Raw genomic sequence first — 22,500 nt, 5'->3', positions numbered from 1 at the left:
GAATATATATATATATATATATATATATATATATATATATATATATATATATATATATATATATATATATATTTATCTTCAAGTCAGTTTCTGCATTTTTATCTCTCTTCTTTTTCATATTTCTGTTTACTTCTCACACATCCCCCACCCCCATCTCTCTCTTTCTCTTCCTCTCTCTCTCTCTCATCCCCTCATTTTTCCCTTCATTCTACTTCTCTCGATTCATCTACAATTCTATCTATCTATCTATCTATCTATCTATCTATCTACATATCCAAAATTCATTTACTCCATCGTTTTCTTGCCCTCTCTCTCGCTCTCTCTCGCTCTCTCTCTCTCTCACATGTTCATTTTCTCTATTCACGTATATATATGTATATGCATATGTATATATATATACATGCACATGCAGTTGCATATATGTAAATCCACACATCTGTAGATGACTGTGTGTATATATGTGTATGCATGTGTGTAAGTCTATATGTAAACATATATATCCCTTTCCCAACCCCTGCCCCAGGCAGTGACCTCTGTCAGCAGCGCTTGCAACCGCACTTTCGGATCACTGGTAGGTTATAGACGAAATTGGTTCCATCTGCACAGAACAGTCGTACACGGCGGGTCTTGATTTTCTTCGGCTTGCAACAGTGACGGCCACATGAACCCTCACAGCGCCGAAATTTCACCTTGGTCCGTGATTTGCAGCCTGTCTTAGGGTCCTTGTGGGTCTCTTTGTAGGCTATGTCACGGCAAGTTGGTGCTGAAATAAGAGGAATAAAAAAGAATGTGATAATAATAATAATAATAATAATATAGATAATATTATCTATAAAAAAAATGAAGTAGACTGACATATCAAATTTTGAACTTGGAACACAAAAACAGAATAAATCATAAGAATTAGTTTACATAAATATATTCAAATAATAGAGTTTTTGGCAAGAAGATAAAATGTGCCTGGTTTGTCAATTAGTGGGTGCTAAAGTTTTAGTTTCACCGTGAAACCATAATTGTTTGCAGCATCTTAAATTGAAAAAAGGTGAGTAGAGAAATATCAGACCATTTATAGTTCTCGGATCTGACTATAGGATCTTGCATCTGGATGGAATTTGACAGTTACCACTATTTTATACAGAGATGGTGGCTCAAAATTGCCTCAGACTTTTTCTTATTGTCAAAGACTCAATCACTTGATTTGAATACATTTATGTAAACTAAATTTTGACACCACAGAAGATACAGAAAACCTCATAATTTACTTTTGAAAATCTTTTTAATTAAGTGAAACCGGTTAACTTAATAAATGCTTTTAAAAGAATCCTGCATTTTCACATTCCTTTCCTTATATACATATACATATATATATATATATATATATATATATATATATATATATATATATATATATATATATAAGGTGAAGTATATTTGCCACTTAAATGTGGCTGACCCCTAAGGGCGGATGTTACTGTTGCTTTTAGCCCCAGGAGAACATCTGGAGGAGATGTTCTCCTGGGGCTAAAAGCAACAGTAACATCTGCCCTTAGGGGTCATCCACATTTAAGTGGCAAATATACTTCACCTTGTCGTGCAGTTACTGTTAATACCTCGTTCAGAGATTTAACATTATATATATATATATATATATTATTGTTTGTTCAATGTATAGGACTTGGACATCCTTTTGTATTCCCTTTTGCCAGCTAATGTGCTGGCAATGAGAATGGTTGACTGAAATACTCTGGTAATAAGAGACAGGATTTCAATTCAAAATGCACTGAACCAAAACAACAAAAGGTATCTCTTTCAATGCTCTCCTGTTCTACCACTCTGCTGAAGATAAATATAACTGCAAAATTATTAAAGTAAAAAGGAACAAAACAAGTAAGAGTGAAATAGAGAAACGTTTTGAATGAATTCTGGAAGCAGAAAAGAAGAAATTAGTTTTGTATAGTGACTAGAACTATATACACATACTATCATGCATGCAAACATAAATGTATATATATATATATATATATATATATATATATATATATATATAGATAGATAAGCACATGCAATACAGATATACTTGTTAATAAAGGTAAGGTGAAGTGCACTGTTCTGTTTCAAGATAAATGCTATGATGTGCAGAATGAATAAAAGTTATGTGCTGGTCTGTTTAGTCCTGATGGTGGTAATAAATTCCTGTGGCAACATTTTATAAAAATCTCAGATCTTGTATTCAGGTAGTCAGTAGAATTATGAAGTTTTTAAGTATGAAACTCTTCTCAGCCGTACATAAATTACATCTTTTGTTCCTGTTCTTGTAAAGTCTGTTTCTCACAAAGATCTTCCACTGAATGTTGAAAGCGAAAACCCTGTTCATTCAAGTACCAGATATAACTGCACAGTTTTGAGACATTCAGCTTTTATATATGTTTGAAAGACATGATGTAATTGAAGTACCATTGTTTAAATAACCTCCACTTATACCTATGTAGTGTTTCTGCACTACTTCAAGGATTGACTTGGTAAAGTTGACTTCTGTTTCACATATGATTACTTCACTGTTACATTACTGATTTAATGAGTATATATTACTATTTCTGTACATAAGGTTATTTTAGATTTATATCTTATTACATTGACAGTGCAACTAAATCTCTGTTTAAGACTGTTCCTGTTAAATAATTTTGTCAATCAATTTAGAAGTTTTGTTAACCAATTTCATAAGTTTGTTAATAAATTAACTATTCCATTAATGAATAAAAAAATTCTTCTTGTTAACCAATGATACAATTTCATAAAAAAACTAGATGCTCCTTTTAATAATTATTCATTTAGTTTGGTTGATTACTTACATGGTTTGTTAATGAGTTAGTTTGGTTAGATAGTTAAAATTTAATGACATGAGTTAGTAAGTTGGTCTGGTTGAGAAGGTACTTAATTGATTAATTATTTACCTATTTTGTTTCTGTAATTAGTAACTTGGGAGGTTAATTACTTGGCTTGTTACTTGATTAGCCAATTAGTTTTAATGGATTTATGTTTTTTTTCTGTTTTGGTTTGTTGTTTGTTTAATTAAACAGTTTGGGTAATTGTTTAAGTGACAGTCTGGATAGTTAATTGATTGGTGAGATTATTAATTAGTAGAACAATTAGTAATTAATCATTCATTCATCCTATTCATCAATCATTCATTCATACCATTCATCAATCATTCATTCAAGTATGCTGTGAGCAGAAGACTAAAGCAGATTATGTATGAAGTTTCAGTTCATCCACCAATGAGATTCCTTTCATGTTATCTCTAAAACACACTCACACACACATGAGTACTCCTATTCTCCCTCCTCTTTCTTTCGATGAATAATTGAAAATTATAATGGGTTAACTTGAGCATGGATTGTATCTTCAGATGGTAGATACTTGGATACTATCCAGAGCCACAACCTTATATGATAATTTATTGCACACCTAGCACGTGCATAACTGTGTGACTGAGATGTACACTTCCAGACCATGTGATTTAAAGTTAAGTCTCATTGCACAGCACCTTGGGTAAGCCTTGAGAAAGTGTCTTCTGCTCTAGCTGCAGGCTGACCAAAGCCTTGTGAGTGAATTTGGTGGTAATGGAAACTGAAGACCCATCATATGGACATTTCTGTGTATGTGTGTGTATGTGTTTGTGTGTATGTGTATGTGTGTGTGTGGGTGTGTGTGTGGGCATTTACATGAATGCCAGTGTGTTTGCTTACATCTAAGATCACTTGTATAATGCCATGGCTAGTGTTGTTAGTTTCTCAGGTTAACATATCATCCGTTCACATTCAGCCTTCAAAGCAATGCAGAATAAGAGATCTGTTACTTGAGAAACAGGTTAAGGTTGGCATAAGGAAAGGCTTCAAAATAACACAGCTCATAAAGTGTGAAATATATATAAAATAAATGAACGAATGAGTATAAGGGATGTATATATGTGCATGTGCATGTGTGTATGTGTATATATATATATACACTGAAGAAAAAACAGTTAGACGCATTAATGTACCAAAATGAATAAATATATATATATATTAATGGGACACATTATGTTTCTGAAAACTGATCCTATTAGTAAAAATAAAAACAAGTCACCAGTTTCATTAACATCTGTAATGGAAATTTCACTATGTGCAAATATAATATAAGTGTATGTGCAAGCAAAAGCCCACAGAGAAGAAAACCTGAAGAGAACTATGCAAGAGGACAACAGAAGGAGATAAAATAGAAAAAGAAAGAGAGACTGAGAAATATTAGACAGTGGTGCACTGAGTATATGCTGTGAAGGTACTTTTAATAGTGTCTTTGCAGGCCAATCAAGAAGCTTTGAGCAGCAGTAGCAGTTCACTCTGGTGCATATGTATAGCAACTTACCTATGTCACATCTTTGGCCAGTGTAACCACGTCTACAGCGACATTTATATGTGTTGTCCTTCTGGGGGGTACATCGACCCTGCCTACAATCATGTTTGTCACAGGGGTTCATCTTTTTCACTTCTCTATCTTCACCTAGTAGGGATTTCAATGGGGAAATGCATAGACTTTATCAATATTTTTCAGTAGAGAGAGAAAGAGAGAGAACAAAGGGATCATAGAGAGAGAGAGAGAGAGAAAGAGAAAGTTGAGCTGGGGAAAAGGGTTTGATGTGAAAAGAAATAAGGCTGTGTCCCAGTATGGCCGCAGCTCAATGAATAGAAGGACAGAAAATATAATGATTTCTAATTTAGGCACAAGGCCAGCAATTTTGAAGAGAAATGATTGACTGGTACTTTATTTCATCAACCCTGTAGAGATTAAAGGCAAGGTTGATCTCAGTGGGATTTGAATCTGGAACAAATACCACCAGGTATTCTACTCATTCATGGTCATAACCCTTTAGCATTTAAACCAACCATATTTGGTTCAAACATTCTTTCCGTTTTATGTTCAAACTGGCCAGATCCAGCCTCTCACACTTACCCTACAATAACGTTCTAAAAATATGCTATTACATCACTGAAATATTGAGCTATGAAGATAATGCATGATTAATTCAAAACAGAGCTCTAAACAATTGAAAGGATAATAATTAAAATGATAATAATGTTTTTATCGTCTCATTTAAACTGTATGTTTATTTTTTTATAGTTATATGTTTTTAATTATTTGAACTATGTAGATAAATTAACTGATTATTATTATTATTATTATTATTATTATTATTATTATTAACATTATTATTATTATTATTATCATTATCATCATCATCATCATCATCATCATCATTATTATTATTAATATGATTATTGTTATTTACATGATTATTCTTACTATAAACATTACTTTTTAATCATTTGTTTTAATTTCTTTATCATCATCATTATTATTATTATTATTATTATTATTATTATTATTATGTAAGAAATCTACATTAACTTATGGATGGAAAATTTACCAAGTTCCGGTATTTGCTACTTATTCTAGATATCCAGGATTAATATGTCGATTCCCATTAATTTCCTGGCATTTCTTTTGTTCATTTATCGCAATCATGAGTACAACACCCATAACCACTAAGCCATGCACATTCACTATGTACATATATATATATATATATATATATATATATATATATATATATATATATATATATACTTACACTATGTATATATATACACAAATATATATATATACCGGAGTAAGCACATAAATGTGCAATAAAGTGGAAAAAAGAGTACTCAAATACCAGATGTAGAGACATGTGTATACTTTATATGTGGAAAATTTGTACATATATATATATATATATATATATATATATATATATATATATATATATATCATTATCATCATCATCATTTAACATCTGCTTTCCATGCTAGCATGGGTTGGACGATTTGACTGAGGACTGGTGAACCGGATGGCTGCACCAGTCCCCAGTCAAATAGTCCAACCCATGCTAGCATGGAAAGCGGACGTTAAACGATGATGATGATGATGATGATGATATATATATATATATATATATATATATATATATATAAAGATAGATATACATACATACATACAGGGTACCTTAGAATTAACTCCCTATTTCAATGAAATCAGGCAAATTAAAAAAAAAACTGACCAAATTTTATGTTTATTACTTAATTATGATACTAAAACAAATAGATTTATAAATCTTACATACGAACGTAATTGAAAATTTTCAACGTGTGCTCCGTATGTATCTCTGCAACTCTGAAATCTATTTTTAGCATTGCAAAACACATTCTGAAGCATTTCAGGAGTTATTTCCTGCACTTCAACTGAATGTGTTCTTTAGCTATGGAGATAGACAAAATGATAGCAACCAAAATGACAAAAAAAAAAAAAAAAAAGCTGTTGTGGACAAATAAGTAGGATCCAACAGAAATGAAAATATAATTATAAAATAAGAAATTATGAAAATAGAATTATCAACAAAATTAAAAACTTATACACCTTTAACACATATTAAACATGATACGCATAAATAGATGTGAGTTTTTCAAAAAATTGTCTGATTTCACTGAAATAGATAGTTAATGATGGGACACCCTGTATATATATGTATATATACGAGAGGGTGCCAAAAAGTTCCTGGCTTTAAGGATATTGTGAAAGGCCTGGCTGGAAGCCCAGCTTTCTGAGTTCCTTTACAGGGCTTAGAAAACTGAAAGACTTGAAGCAATAAGTGTGTGAATCTGAGAGGGGAATATTTTGAATAAAATCATTAACTGATCATCCTGTAATTTCTTTTACTCAAAACCAGGAACTTTTCAGCACTCCTTTGTACACACAAAAACGATCATTAAAATCAGATGCTCCATGACACAAGTAAAAACACAGACATGTTGATAAAAGGATAAAATATCAAAGCCGGTACCTTACCTACATCACAGTATGTTCCAGAATAACCTTCCCGACACCGGCATTTATAAGTATTGTCTTTACGACTGGTGCACTTGCCATGCTTACATTTGTGGCTTGTGCATGGATCTTGTTTTTTTAACTCTTGGCATCCAGGGATTAGTTTATGGTTGTAAAGTGATGAGCTGAAGTCTAATTGGTGTCCGTTAATAAAGACTTTTTGGAAACATCCTGATTTATATGTATTACGATACGTATGAAAAATAAAAATAAAAATAAGCCATGAGAAATAAGAGAGAAAACAATATCAATTTCGTATGTGTATTTCGTGTATACGATATTAACTAAATATGACTTCAAGGCAATATTACATTATATATTAATTGCATAAAATGATGAGCTAAGAGAACTTTAGTAATTAGAATTATGGCTAATGTCACAACTCTGATTCCACAAACAGGATTAGAGTGTCACAGAATAAAACCACAAGGCAGACTCCTTGAGCCAAGCCTGCTGGTAGGATACCTTGAGGCAGATCAAAGAGATGGTTGGAAAATGTCTATAGTCTCAGTTGGTCATGCCTGGGAATCCAGTCAGAAAGTCTAATGACAGCTGCTTCTGAAGGGCTTCAATGGAGGTGATGCCTGAGGATGCTACACCAACAACTCTTCTAAGAATAGTGGGTGAAGATAAATGGATGGATGGATGGATGGGTGGATGGCTAAATATTTATATATGTATATATACATAGTAATGTTGTCTAATTCTGTTCCTAATCAATTGGGCTATAATTTCCCCCATAACTTTCTTGACAATTTGACAGCTCTGTAATTACTTTTATCAAAAGCATCTTCTTTACGCTTGTAACAGCTGTCTATAATACACTAGTCATTGTGTATGACACCTCTCTGTACAACCTGATTGACAATAGGGGTGATTAGGCTGTATCCCATTCTGCCAGATATTTTAAGCATCCCAGAAGTGATTCCTAATGGACCCTGTTTTTATGTCCTTGATTGACACTGTTTTCATCATATATATGGATGTATACACAAATATACATCCTGCGTGCGCACATGTGTGTGTGTGTAGCTTTTATCTTTTATATTTTACTTGTCTCAGTCATTTGATTGCGGCCATGCTGGGGCACCACCTTGAAGAGTTTTAGTTGTACACGCAGCCCCCAGGACTTTTTTAAAGCCTGGTACTTATTCTATCACTCTCTTTTCCTGAACTGCTAAGTTACAGGGACACAAACACACCAATGCACCAACACCAGTTGCCAAGCGGTGGTGGGGTCAAACATAAACACACACACACACATATATGAATACATACATATATATATATATTTCTCTCCTTGTTTCTTTCTGTGTTCCTTTCTGTGGAAGAGCATAGGCTCGAAACGTTAAAGACTTTTTCAATTCCCGAGCGTTATACTAATACATCTGTTTGTTTTCTATACCACCTGTCTTTGTCTGTTGTTTTTTTGTGAATTCTCCCTATATATATATATATATATATATATATATATATATATATATATATATATATATGACAGGTTTCTTTCAGTTTCCGTCTACGAAATCCACTCAGAAGGCTTTGGTTGGCCTGAAACTATAGTTGAAAATACTTACTCAAGATACCATGCAGTAGGACTGAACCTGGAACCATGTGGTTGAGATTCAAACTTCTTACCACACAGCCATACATGCACCTATTATATATGTACATAAACATACCCCAACACGCACAGACAAAACAAAACTAAAAAAAAATAAAACCATTAGTACCACTCACCAACAAAGCTAGATTTGTCTCGTATATGCCAATTTTTCAGAGCCCTGTCATTGACATCAGGAGGAAGTCCTCCAAGATACAAGGAATCGGAGACATCCAGGCTCTCACGAGATCCTTCGTTCACAATGGTACGGGAAATGCCTCCATCAACAATCATGGTGAAATTCTTTTTCTCAATCATCATTTGCAAATGATGGAAATGGCCATCGTTTACTGTTTTGAAGCTGAACATCGAAGATACCGGATAGTTGCCAACATCAAAACTGATCCTAATTCGGCCTCGGAACAGCTCTGCTGCGACGTGTTGTTCGAAGCCGGTGTAGAGCAAAATACCATTGTCTTGCTTAGCAGAGAACACAATGGTTATATTGGCTTTAGGGTCTACCTGTAATGCTGGCAACTTTATGTATGAATCTTCTTCGTGTAGGGAAACTGTATGAAGCTTTTCGCATTTCTTGCCGGCAAAACCTGTTTGGATAAAAGAGGAAGAAGGAGAGTGTGAGAAAAATTGAAGGAAGAAAGAAACAAAGGAAGGCAGAGTGTGCGTATGTGTTCATTCATGTGTGTGTAACAGGTAGAGAGAAAGAGAGAGAGAGTGAGAGGAGGGAATAGAGAGAGGGTGAGACAGAGAAAGGGAGATAAACTTGAATTAATAGTGTGAAAGAATATTAACAGCCCAATGGTCCAACGTAAGGTAGCAATATAAGTGTGTGTGTGTGTGTGTGTGTGTGTGTGTGCACGTGTGTGTGTGTGTGCACATGTGTGTATGTATATGTATTTAACACATACACACACATACATGTATATATATGTATACATACATATATGCATATATACATAGCAGGACGAAACTCTCAAGATATATATATATATATATATATATATATATATATATATATATATATAATGAATGAGGATAGCTGCGTGAAAAAGTGCCACACCCTAACAGTTGAGGGAACCCGTGGAAGAGGTAGGCCCAGGAAGACCTGGGCTGAGGTGGTGAGGCAAGACCTTCGAACATTGGGCCTCACCGAGGCGATGACTACTGACCGAGACCTTTGGAAATGTGCTGTGCGTGAGAAGACCCGGCAAGCCAAGTGAGATCGTTGCCAGTGCCCCTGGACTGGCTCTTGTGCGGGTGGCACATAAGATGTACCATCCTGAGCGTGACCGTTGCCAGTACCGCCTGACTGGCCTTGTAGGGTTTTCGAGCGAGATCGTTGCCAGTGCCCCTGGACTGGCTCTTGTGCGGGTGGCACATAAAAGACACCATTTCGAGCGTGGCCGTTTTCGTGCGGGTGACACGTAAAAGCACCCACTACACTCTCTGAGTGGTTGGCGTTAGGAAGGGCATCCAGCTGTAGAAACTCTGCCAAATTAGATTGGAGCCTGGTGTAGCCATCCGGTTGCATCAGTCCTCAGTCAAATCGTCCAACCCATGCTAGCATGGAAAGCGGACGTTAAACGATGATGATGATGATGATGATATAAGGATAAGATCGATATATAAAAATATCAATCTTATCAAGTGGCCAGCATAGGAATAAAAACCATCAAAGGTAACAATTATTTAAAAACATAATGAAGAGATACTGCCACGCTGAAAAAATAGCAGTCAAATCTTGAATCTATTGTGGTAAAGAGTCAAGATTTGACTGCTATTTTTTCAGCGTGGCGGTATCTCTTAGATACCCTATATCATAATTTTATATATATATATATATAGATAGATAGATAGTTCACAGATCCAATAAAGGTAGAATCAACAAAAAAAGTACTCCATCCAGTGAGAGATAAATATCAATTTAATACACAACCGAAAGAGCTACTAATAGTTTCATGCTTTTATGATACTTGAACAGGCATATTTATATAAATATGCCATGTATCTTAAGGCAATATTTCTTTATTTGCTCTATGATTATATATATATATATATATATATTTATATATATATATATATGGAGAGAGAGAGAGACAAAGAGAGTGAGTGAGAGATATGATATTCTTATTCACTCCATTATTACTCTACTTTTTGTATTCAGTACTTTATAACTATTGTCTGTACATCCTGTTGGTTGGCATTATGAAGGGCATCAGCATATATATAAAATATATATATATACATAATTTTCCTTGACCTTTAATAGCAAAATCTTCATAAAGAGTAATATACAAACCAAAATTCAACACACATAATATGTAGAACACATGAAACAAATTATGAAAGTTACCAGGAGTTAACAATTAAAAGATTTCAAATCTGGCAATGATGATTTTAGCAGTTATAACAACATTCCCATGTTCCTTTCCAGCCAACTGCACAATGCATCAATAATATGTCTCTACTATCATTTCATTCTGACAAAAAAGTCTTGAAATAGTCATACACTTACATAACCTATTGTTACAAACTAAACATAAAGGACTGATAAGAAAGTATGAAAAATCCTTAATAAATAAGATTAAACAGGTTAAGATTTCAATTATTATGCATATGATATGTATACATAATAAATATATTATATTACATCTCGGTCACATTCTCTCTGTTTGTATGTTATAAAAATGTATAGGCATATTATATTACACATATATGTATGCTTGTGTATACATACATATATACATACATATATACATACATACATACGTAAACACACATATATATGTACACACACATGCATATATGCATACGTATGCATATACATATGTATGTGCATACATATACATGTGTGTGTGCACCTGTGCTTATGTGTATGTATGCATAGATATTGTGTAGTTATATATACATGTATTATATACATATATATGATATATATATAAATATATATATGTAAATAGTTACATATATACATATATATTTAATATATAATATACATACATATATATATATATATATATATATATATATATATATATATATATATATATAGAGAGAGAGAGAGAGAGAGAGAGAGAGAGAGAGAGAGAGAGTTAGATACTCACGCATATATATATATGTAAAGATGTGTGTGTGTAAGATGATAAAGTTTTGTTCAATGCTGTAGAGTGAAATGCAAATATAACGACTTGTTTGTGTGTAGAAGTGGTGTGTAAGGTGTTGTGCAGTATGTTTGCCATGTTGTAGTGTGTGAATCAGTGTTAAGTAGAATAGTGCAGCATGAAGATGTGATGTAGTGTATTTGCAGTAGTATTGTAGAGTGTGAAGATGCGTGGTTTAATTGTTAGAGGTATTCGTTCACGATTGTGAGGTTGTGTGTTCAATTCCCAGCTGTGCATTGTGTCCTCGAGCACGACAATTTATTTTATGTTGCTCCAGTCAACTCAGCTGGCAAATGAGCTGTACCGGTAATTCAAAAGGGCCAGCCTTGTCCACATTATGTATTACACTGAATCTCCCTGAGAGCTACATTAAGGGTACACTTATCTGTGGAGTGCTCAGCCACTTGTATGTTAATTTCACAAGCAGACTGTTCTGTTGATCAGATCAACAGAAACCCTCATCATTGTAACCAATGGAGCACCAGTTTTTTAATGTTGTGTGATGTGTTGCATGGTGTTGCAATATGATGCTGTATAATAAATCACATGATCATGTGACCAACCAGACTATCAGATATTGTTACACATCACTGGTAACAATGCACTTTTACATTGTTTTAACTTTCAAATAATGCCACCCCACTGGCTTGGCGAGAAGGCTAACATTTATCCCTGATAAAAGGGGGACTAGGGCAATGTGAAATGAAGCATTTTCCTCAAGAATACATTGCACTACCCAATCAGGGAATTGAACCCACAATCTAGCAATCACGAATGCAACAGCCTAACCACTAGGCCACACACTTTCACTGTACAATAAATTCACTATGAGATAAAATACAAAGTGTCACATCATATAGTTGTAGAGTACATTACCTGCGGCACAGCGGCACATGTAGTCAGATGTGGTGGAAGGCAGATAACACAGTCCATTGTTTTTACATTCGTGGTGAAGGCAGGCACTGGGTTGTTGTACACCTGACTGTTGGATGGGTGCTATTTCACAGAAGTTGCCTAGGTAACCAGGTGGGCAGATACACGTGTATCCGTTGAGACCATCCATGCATTTGGCACCATTCTGACAAATATGAGAGCGACATTCATCTATGTTTTCTGAACAATTTTTACCTGTGTAACCTGGTAGACATTCGCAGCTGGTGGTTTAGACGAGAGAAGTATGTAGATATGTAGAAGGGTCACATCAAAGTACCCCGAAAGGAATAATACAAAAAAAAAAAAAGAGAAGAAAAGAAAACATTTATTAATACAATAATTAGTAATAGAATATCAAGCACAAAGTCACACATTTTTGGGGAGTATGCACTTGTGGCCAAAAGCTTGGTACATTTTTAAAAAACTTTAAAACTGTTATGTCTAAGTACAATTCAATTCAAATATGTACTTACTTAATAACTGATCAAAAGGTTCAATTATTCAATATGTGTGTATATATATGTGTATATATATATGTGTGTATATATGTGTGTATATATATATGTGTATATATATGTGTGTATATATGTGTGTATATATATGTGTGTATATATATGTGTATATATATATATGTATGTATATATGTATATATATATGTATATGTATATATATATATATATATATATATATATATATATATATATATATATATATATGTTTATGTATATATTAATATTATCTCAGTTTTAAAAAACCTTTGATAATGTAAATATGATAGTTGTTACCAGAGGTAGCAAAAATTACACTAGAAAACAAGATATCACAGCCGTTTTACAGGTAGAGATACCACGTTAAAGTGATACATTTTGAGAAGATATGAACAATAATAATAAATGGAGCAAAACGCATATAAATAAAGGAACTTTTATTTATATGCGTTTTGCTCCATTTATTATTATTATTCATATATATATACACACACATATATATATATATATATATATATATATATAACATAACACCAAGAGAAGGTTATAATAAGTACATGACTTTAGGCATACTCACTAAAACAAATGAATGTACTTACCTGTAATCATCACCTTTAGGCTTACAGGTAGCACCATTCTCACACATATTATACTCTCCTTCACAAAACACAATCTTCTTCTGACAGTGTTTACCTGAAAGTAAGCCATAGCAGAAAAAGTTAGAGTGTAAAATCAATATAATAATAATAATAATAATAATAATCAATAACAGAGTTAAAAAGCTGTATGTGTGTAGGGGAGAGCTTATAGTTGATTCTATCATGTATTAAGTCTGTCATGAGCTCTAGAACTTCACAAACTCAAATTCCTGGTCTGAGATATGTGCAGATATCATAGAATTTATATTCTGATGTGCAACAACTTGGCACAGGTAAAGCAAAATTGAATTAAAATTAAATTTTGTTTTGAGAGTACTGATGAGTTGAAATAACAGCAAAATTTCACAATCTACTGTTCTCATTCACCTACGGGGTAATTTGTTTCAACTGGTTTTGAGGTATGCAGAGTTTCTTGGCACTCTAAATCAGCGGTTCTGTTATATGGACTGTTAGATTTGTTTGTTGTTCGTCTGAAGTCCCATATTTCAATATAGTTCGTCTGAGGTCCCTGTTTCGTTGTTGTTTTGAATGACTGTCGAGGCTGAATGTTATTGATATATATGGCGAGGACAACATTCTTGTTTCTTGATAACGAACATTCGGTGAGTGAGTTCTTTGTATATAGTTAATAAATAAATGTGATAACTAAATAGTACAACTTGTGTTTTCTTTGCGAGTCCCCCAAGAGGAATACAACAGGTTCTTTTTTTTTTTTACCTAAATCAGTGGTTCATTTTTTTTATTACCTGTGGATCCTTTTGGTTTCTATTTTACTCTACTGGACCTCCACAGCAATCCAATGTTTAAGTAAAATCCTACTGTATTTTTATAATTAAAATATTGGGAATTGTATTTAAAAAAATTTTTAATATTTTGTGTGTTGTGGAAGTATAAACAATTTACTGCACATAAATTTTTACAACAAAATATTATATGGACCCTTAAGGGTCATATGTACCCTGGTTGAGAACTACTGCTCTATATCTTAAAGGGACTTCTTTCAGTTTATTATTTCTTTATTGCCCCCAAGGGGCTACACACAGAGGGGACAAACAAGGACAGACAAAGGGATTAAGTCGATTACATCGAGCCCAGTGCGTAACTGGTCCTTAATTCATCGACCCTGAAAGGATGAAAGGCAAAGTGGACGTCGGCGGAATTTGAACTCAGAACGTAATGGTAGACGAAATACCGCTAAGTATTTCACCCGATGTGCTAACGTTTCTGCCAGCTCACTGCCTTCTTTCAGTTTCTGTCTACCAAATCCACTCACGAGGCTTTGGTTGACCTCAGGGTATAGTGGAAGACACTCAAGATGTCACACTGCAGGACTCAACTCAAGACCACTTGGCTGGGAAGCAAGCTTCTTAACCACACGGTCACTCCTGTGCCTATAACCACATTTATACTTATACTCTTACACCCACACCCACACACATACACATAAATATATATGTGCGTGAAGACAGTTGCATCAAGAGGTGCTAATCTCTAATTGTAGAGGGAACATGTGGGAGGAGTAGACCCAGGAAGATGTGGAATGAAGAGGTGAGAAAGGATCTACAGACATTGGGATTCGTGGAAGGTATGACAGGAGATGGAGACTCATAGCGGTTTGCTGTACTTGAAAAGACATGTCAAGCTAAGTTAAAGCATGATTGTTCTTGCATACAGGCTCATCTCCTGCAACCCACCCCAGCTGAGTATCCCCTAATCTTGCAGGTTCGTAGATGCTGGTACCACATAAAAAGCAGCTGTACGTGTGATGTGTAAAAGGCACACAGTACACTCTGTGAAGTGGTTGGTGTCAGGAAGGGCATCCAGCCATAGAAACTGTGCCAAAACAGACTTGGAGCTTAAATAGGCCTTCAGCTGGTCAGCTCCTGTCAAACTGTCCAACCAATACTAGCATGGGAAATGGATGTTAAATGATGATGATTGAAAGAGATACACATCTGTATAAAAATTATACTCACCTATATAACCAATAGGACATTGACAGGTATATGTTTCCACTAAATCAATGCAAGTGGCATTATTCTGGCAGGAATGGTTTGTACAGTCATCTATGTTGGATTCACAGCGATAACCATTGAAGCCTCGTGGACAGTGACATCTGCAAGATGAATTTCAAATCAGAGAGAAATGATTATATCAACACAACAGAAACTGGTTTTATCTTTTCGTTTTTTCAAAGATATGATTAAGTGTGACATTACCCCTTTTGTTACCATATTTTGCTTGATACACGCTGCCTTTGTTTCAATTAGTTTTGAAATTAACAAAGAATTTATTGAAATAACTTTTGAGGGAAAGTTTTAATTTACGTCTCTTTAAACTTCATGTTACCATATTTGAGTTAAAATATACCACCTTTGTTTCAATTAATTTTGAAAATAATGAAGAATCTAACATCAGAACTTTGTCATTATTAATTTGGTGTTTGGAGCATAAATTAACAATAAATTTTGATGGAAATGAGAAGTTTGTAACATAGAATCAGAAACAGAGGCAGTCTTAGGTCAGATGGTATCAGAAGGGTTAATATCAATTGTGTCACAGCTCTCAAAATTTTTTTAAATAGTGACATATTAAAAAAAAAATTTTAATGACATATTTAACCCTTTAGCATTTAAATTGGCCATATCTGGCCCCAAATTTTCTCTATTTTATGTTCAAACTAGCCAGATCTGGCCTTTCACAGAAGCTTGTGGCACAAGTAATCATGGGAGCAGACAGAGAAAGAAAGTGGGGATAGATAAAACGTTGAAGTTAAAGGCTTCAATGGACTGGTGTCTTGTTTCAGGGAAAGTATTGAATCCTCAGTCATATGTACCCCATGGAAATTGGATTTGAGCTCCAGCCTTATGAGTCCTAGAGATCATGACAGACCTAAGGGTAGTAGCAGGGGAATTAGGTAATTGAAGGAAGAAAGGGAGGAAAGAAAGAAAGAAAGAAAAGCTGTATCTGTTTAACTTACATGAATCTGCCGTTGTCCAAAACTTCACAAGTAGCCCCATTGTAGCAAGGGTTGCCGAAGCATGAATCGATCTCTTTCTCACACTTGGTGCCATAATAACCCGGTGTACAAGAACAGGTGAAATTCTGGAACGAGACCACCGTACAAGTGGAACCGTGTTGACAAGGGTTCTCATAGCAGGCGTTACACTTGGACATTACTACTGGGTCTGGTTTTTCTGTTATAAATGAAAATGAGAGGGAGTCATTATAACAAGTCAGGAGAAAGCAAGTGTATACATACATATATGTATGTATGTATGTATGTATGTATGCGTGTGTGTGTATGTGTGTGTGTGTGTATGTATATAATAGATATTTTTCACAATATCCATCTCAATCTAAAAACAGATTTTTTTTTCTACTGAAAAGAAATCAAGTGCCATTCCCTTTAAAATGGCAACCACTTTAACAGTAGCAGAATCACCATCCCACTACATCTACACATTCAAAGCAGTTTGCCAATGGCCCTTCAGCAACAACACCTCCTGATAAGCTCAGTGACTACTACTAAATTCAGATCATGACAGACAGATAGGATATTCTTACAGAGACAATATTTACATATCGCCTGAGGAAACACAACTAGATCTCATAATGCAAAGAAACAGTTGCCTAATCAAGTATTTGCACACCTGGAGAACTATGATGAGTGGAAACAATTGTAGTGATTAAAACAGAAATGTCCAACTGTACCCCTTCATGTTGACTTCAATGTTTTCAATTGTATATATATATATATATATATATATATATACAAAGAGAAAGAGAGAGAGAGAGAGAGAGAGAGAGAGAGAGAGAGAGAGAGAGAGAGAGAGAGAAAGAGAGAGAGTGAGATTCATGTACTTACTTCCACACTGGAAATTATAGGAAGGCGTAGTGAGAAGGAGTTTGTTAGACATTGGCGGTGGTCCGGCACATGTAGCAATGCCAGGTTCAAGAAAATCTTTTTTTATCCAATCAGAAAGCCATTTGAGGTTGCAGTCACAGTATAATGGATTTCCTCCAAGAACGCTGGAATAAAAGAGATTGGTTATATTTACATATATATATAGTCACACTATATCTATTATATTATATATATGTACATTAAAAAATATGCACACACGCATATATATATATATATATGTACATTAAACAATACACACACTTACACACACATGTATATGTGTCAGAGAACTCCTTTGGTCACAAATGACCATGGGATTGCACCCAGAAAGTTACCCTCCTAGGCACAAGTCCGGGCAAGGTTGTTTATGGAAGACCAGCAGTCGCCCATGCATACCAGCCTCCCATCTCCACACCACCGATGTTATCCAAGGGAAAGGCAAAGGCTGATACAGCTTGGCACCTGTGACGTCGCAACTCATTTCTACAGCTGAGTGAACTGGAGCGACGTGAAATAAAGTATCTTGCTCAAGAACACAATGTGCAGCCTGGTCTGGGATTCGAACTCACAACCTCACTGTCGTAAGATCGACGCTCTAACCACTGAGCCATGTGCCTTCACACACACACACACACACACACACACACACACACACACATATATATACACAAACATCATGTTTTAAAGAGATTTTATTTAAAACCTTCCATCAAAATTTCATATCTTATATCTAAATGTCAAATACCAGTTTAATGATGACAGTTACTTTACTAAATTCTTCATTATTTTCCTAATTAACCCTTTCGTTACCAACCCAGCTGAAACCAGCTCTGGCTCTGAGTACAAATGTCTTGTTTAAATTCTTCCACCAAACCTTAGTCGCAATTTATGTTCCTAACACTAGCTGAATGACAACTAAATGATTTTACTAAATTCTTTGTTATATTTAAAGTAATTGAAAGAAATACAGAGCATCTCAAAATAAATACAGTAACGGAATATGGTAAAAGAGTTAAGTAGTAAAATTTTAATTGGTTTCTTTTATACTTACATATGGGTTAACGAATGAAGATCTTTGAAGGTTCCATATGGAATGGTAGACAGCTTGTTCTCATGCAGAGACCTTTGAAAGAAATTATAACATTAACCATGACAATGATAGGGTGATTATGACATTAATAGTGATATTTCTAAGGTGATTATAACATTAACCAAGGTAAATGTATAATTGAGAAATTACTACAATTAAAAGGGTTTTCTAATTAGACCAGAATAATTAAAATTTATGAGTGTAGTGCTTATGAGGTTGTTGTTTGACTATGTGGTTTTGAGATCAGCTTCGTTGCACTGCATCTCTACTGTTCCTAGTCTGTAAATGTGGAGGTGTGTAGCTTAGTGGTTAAGGTGTTGGACTCGTAATTGTAAGATTGTGGTTTCAATTCCTGGACTGGGCAACGTGTTATATTCTTGGGCAAAACACTTCATTTCACGTTGCTCCAGTCAGGGAGAATTTATACGGCATGGAAACCAGGAAACCAGCCCCTATGAGCTGGCATCACCTGAGAAGGTAAATGCCTAACTTAACTGGCCTATAAATGACTTGTGATGAATTTTTAGACAGAAACTTTGTGGAAGCCCACTGTGTGTGTGTGTGTGCGTGTGTATAGCATCATCATCATCATCATCGTTTAATGTCTGCCTTCCATGCTGGCATGGGTTCAATGGTTTGACTGAGGACTGGCAAGTCAGGCTCCAATCTGATCTGGCAAGTTTTCTACAGCTGGATGCTCTTCCTAACGCCAACCACAATGAGAGTGTAGTGGGTTCTTTTTACATGTCACTGGCATAGGAGCCAGTTAGGGAGTATATATATATATATATATATATATATATATATATATTGTTTGCATTTTATCATTTGTCTGATAATTTATTTGGCTTCTTCTTCAGCAGTTCTTCCCCTCTCTCGGTGTTTATGCCTCTGATGACTAATGAGGCTCGAAGCTATCTTTATATCCAACTTAATGTGGATGTTTTGTTAGAACATTGAATGCTGAAGTATTCACCTTGAGAGGGCTTCTTATATGCACTCATGGTGCATAAATACGCACACACACACGCATACACACACACACACACACACACATGCACACACACATGCACACACACATGCACACACACACACACATCATTAGCAGATGAGAATCATCTGCTTTGGGTTTCCGAAACTGCCAGATCACATGGTTTCGATGTACTGCATTCCTCAGTGACAGCCAGCAATGTATAGAATTCCAGTGACCTTTCAAGCACTAATGTTGCAAATAACCAGCAAGCTTATTTAGAAATAATTAGCAACAGAAGCAGTATTAATACCAAAAGGCAATCTTTGTATTTATATTTCACTGATCCTGAAAGGATGAAGGACAAAGACGATCTCAGCAGAATTTGAACTCAAACAGTAAAGACAGATGAATAATAATAATGATGATAATGATAATAATAATAATAATAATAATAATAATAATAATAATAATAATAATAATAACAATAATAATCATCATCGTAATTTGTCAATACTTACAGTATTCGTAATTTGGTAAGTCCAGAGAAACTTGTTTCAGCAACACACTGAAGTGGATTATAACTGAGTATTCTGTAGAAACCAGTCGGTGTTGGTGTTGGTGGCATCAATTGAAATGGAAGCAGGAAAAAAAAAAAAAAAAAAGAAACAGAAGCGATGTTTAAATGTCTAAGTGTTAATATGAATTTTCAGCATTTTCTGGCATACAGTTTTAAATTTTCAAATCAGAATTTACAGGCCAAAAAAAAAAAAAAAGGTAGGTTGACTTATACACCAAGACAACTTTGGAGGACCCAAAATTCCAAGTAAAATGCAACAGGATTTGGTAAGTAAGTCACAAAATTTATATATTTACATGACATGGTTACACTATATACTATGTTGACTTCTATGCTTGAAAATCTCCTAATATAATAATGAGTGTAGTGTTTTTATATATTTGAGTATATATATATATATATATATATATATATATAAATTGGAAATGTATATATATATATATATATATATATTTGTCCAGAATCTCACAGAAGAGGAGAGAAAATAGTAATTCAGTGGAGGAATACACCTACAAGAATAATAGAAGTAAGAATATACCTACAAGAATAATAGAAGAACAGTTAGTAATAAATGAAAGAAACAAAAACAATGACTGACTTACAGAGTTGACATATGAGAAAGGTTGGCAAAAGCATAATCCGGCAGAGTTTCAATCTGGTTGTAGCTGAGGTCTCTGGAAATACAAGTATATAAAATACAGTCAAAGTGGGAAAGTGTTATATTAAATATTAGGTTCATTTGACCAGGTAGAAAGCGTCCTCTTTATTTTTATGTGTTGTCAAATGTGAAAGGCCTTGTTGTTACCTTTCCTATACTCTTTTACTTGTTTCAGTCATTTGACTGTGGCCATGCTGGAGCACCACCTTTTAGTCGAACTAATCGACCCCAGGACTTATTCTTTGTAAGCCTAGTACTTATTCTATCTGTCTCTTTAGCTGAACCAACAAGTTAAGGGGACGTAAACACACCAGCATCGGTTGTCAAGTGATGTTGGGGGGGACAAACACAGACACACAAACACACACACACACACACACACACACATACATATATATACATATATACGACGGGCTTCTTTCAGTTTCCGTCTACCAAATCCCCTCACAAGGCTTTGGATGACCTAAGGCTATAGTAGAAGACACTTACCCAAGGTGCCATGCAGTGGAACTGAACCTGGAACCATGTGGTTGGTAAGCAAGTTACTTACCACACAGCCACTCCTACGTCTATGACAGCCACTCCTACGTCTATGGATATTAATTAGAATTGAGAGAGAGAGAGAGAGAGATCCTTCCCAAGTAATATAGACTTATAGGGGTATTTTTCCCAGTTTCTGTGGTGTGGTGTATATATTCTTCCCTGGATGGGACATCAGTCCATAGCAGGGCTACTCATTTTTGGTAGCTGAGTAGACTGGAACAATGTAAAATGCAGGGTTTTGTTCAAGAACACGTGTTGCCTGGTCCAAGAAGCAAAACTACAATCTCAATGTCATGATTCCAACAACCTAACCACTTAACCACACACCTCCACATGGATATTAAACCTATATGTACCCCTGGTTGCGTTTTTGCTGGACAAAACCTGCTCCAACTTGTTTGGACATGAACTCGCTGGGAAGCATCTGACTAAGAATATGAAATGTTCAGTGGGTAGGTGACACCCATAACTAACAGTTGCATACTGTCCATCATCTCCAGATGGTGAAAGTTTACCGTAACGTTTAATCTATATACAGTGAAAATTTAAGACTTTATATTTTTTATGGGCATATATGGGTTAAATACATGGTAACAATGCAATGAATTGCCTCTGAATCAGGAGGCCATCTGCATTATATTCTCAGCTCACCTGGAGCTGACATCTTTGTTTTATAGCATTCACACCTCAAGGTGTTAAGGCACATGGCATAGTAGTTAGCATCCTTGGTTTATGATAATGAAGTCATGTGTTCAATTCCTGGCTTAGGAAGGGAATTGTGTGCTTGAGCAAGTCACATCATTTCATGTTACTACAGTTTCATGGAATCTCCTGTCATAGCTGACAGGTGAGCATTTTCTTGCTGAGCGACCATGCAACAGATTTGTTTATAGTGATCAAATGTTTGTACTATACATTAGATCACTC

The 22,500-nt window shown here is 34.9% G+C and overlaps 1 protein-coding gene across 4 annotated transcripts in view; it reads right to left on the bottom strand.

Annotated features, from left to right (window-relative positions):
* Positions 1-119: 119 nt before the first annotated feature.
* Positions 120-22,500, bottom strand: part of LOC106880782 (protein slit) — a 383,833-nt gene continuing 361,452 nt past the window's right edge. For 2 of the 4 annotated variants that reach the window (XM_089362359.1, XM_089362357.1), the window contains 12 exons: positions 20,975-21,046; positions 20,314-20,385; positions 18,784-18,855; positions 17,694-17,857; positions 16,806-17,022; positions 15,802-15,941; positions 13,766-13,859; positions 12,622-12,899; positions 8,704-9,171; positions 6,925-7,134; positions 4,405-4,539; positions 120-763 (listed from right to left, as the gene is read on the bottom strand). In XM_089362359.1, the coding sequence (XP_089218485.1) occupies positions 537-763; positions 4,405-4,539; positions 6,925-7,134; positions 8,704-9,171; positions 12,622-12,899; positions 13,766-13,859; positions 15,802-15,941; positions 16,806-17,022; positions 17,694-17,857; positions 18,784-18,855; positions 20,314-20,385; positions 20,975-21,046 (2,149 nt within the window). In that variant the 3' untranslated portion in view covers positions 120-536. The remainder of the gene's footprint in view (positions 764-4,404; positions 4,540-6,924; positions 7,135-8,703; positions 9,172-12,621; positions 12,900-13,765; positions 13,860-15,801; positions 15,942-16,805; positions 17,023-17,693; positions 17,858-18,783; positions 18,856-20,313; positions 20,386-20,974; positions 21,047-22,500) is intronic. The other 2 variants (XM_089362360.1, XM_089362361.1) reach the window with 1 other exon arrangement.

Source organism: Octopus bimaculoides, chromosome 14 (assembly GCF_046866305.1).
Source record: "Octopus bimaculoides isolate indiv1 chromosome 14, ASM4686630v1, whole genome shotgun sequence".
NCBI classification, from domain to species: Eukaryota; Metazoa; Mollusca; class Cephalopoda; order Octopoda; family Octopodidae; genus Octopus; species Octopus bimaculoides.
The sequence above is the reverse complement of the archived record's forward strand: the minus strand, read 5'-3'. Positions and strand labels throughout refer to the sequence as shown.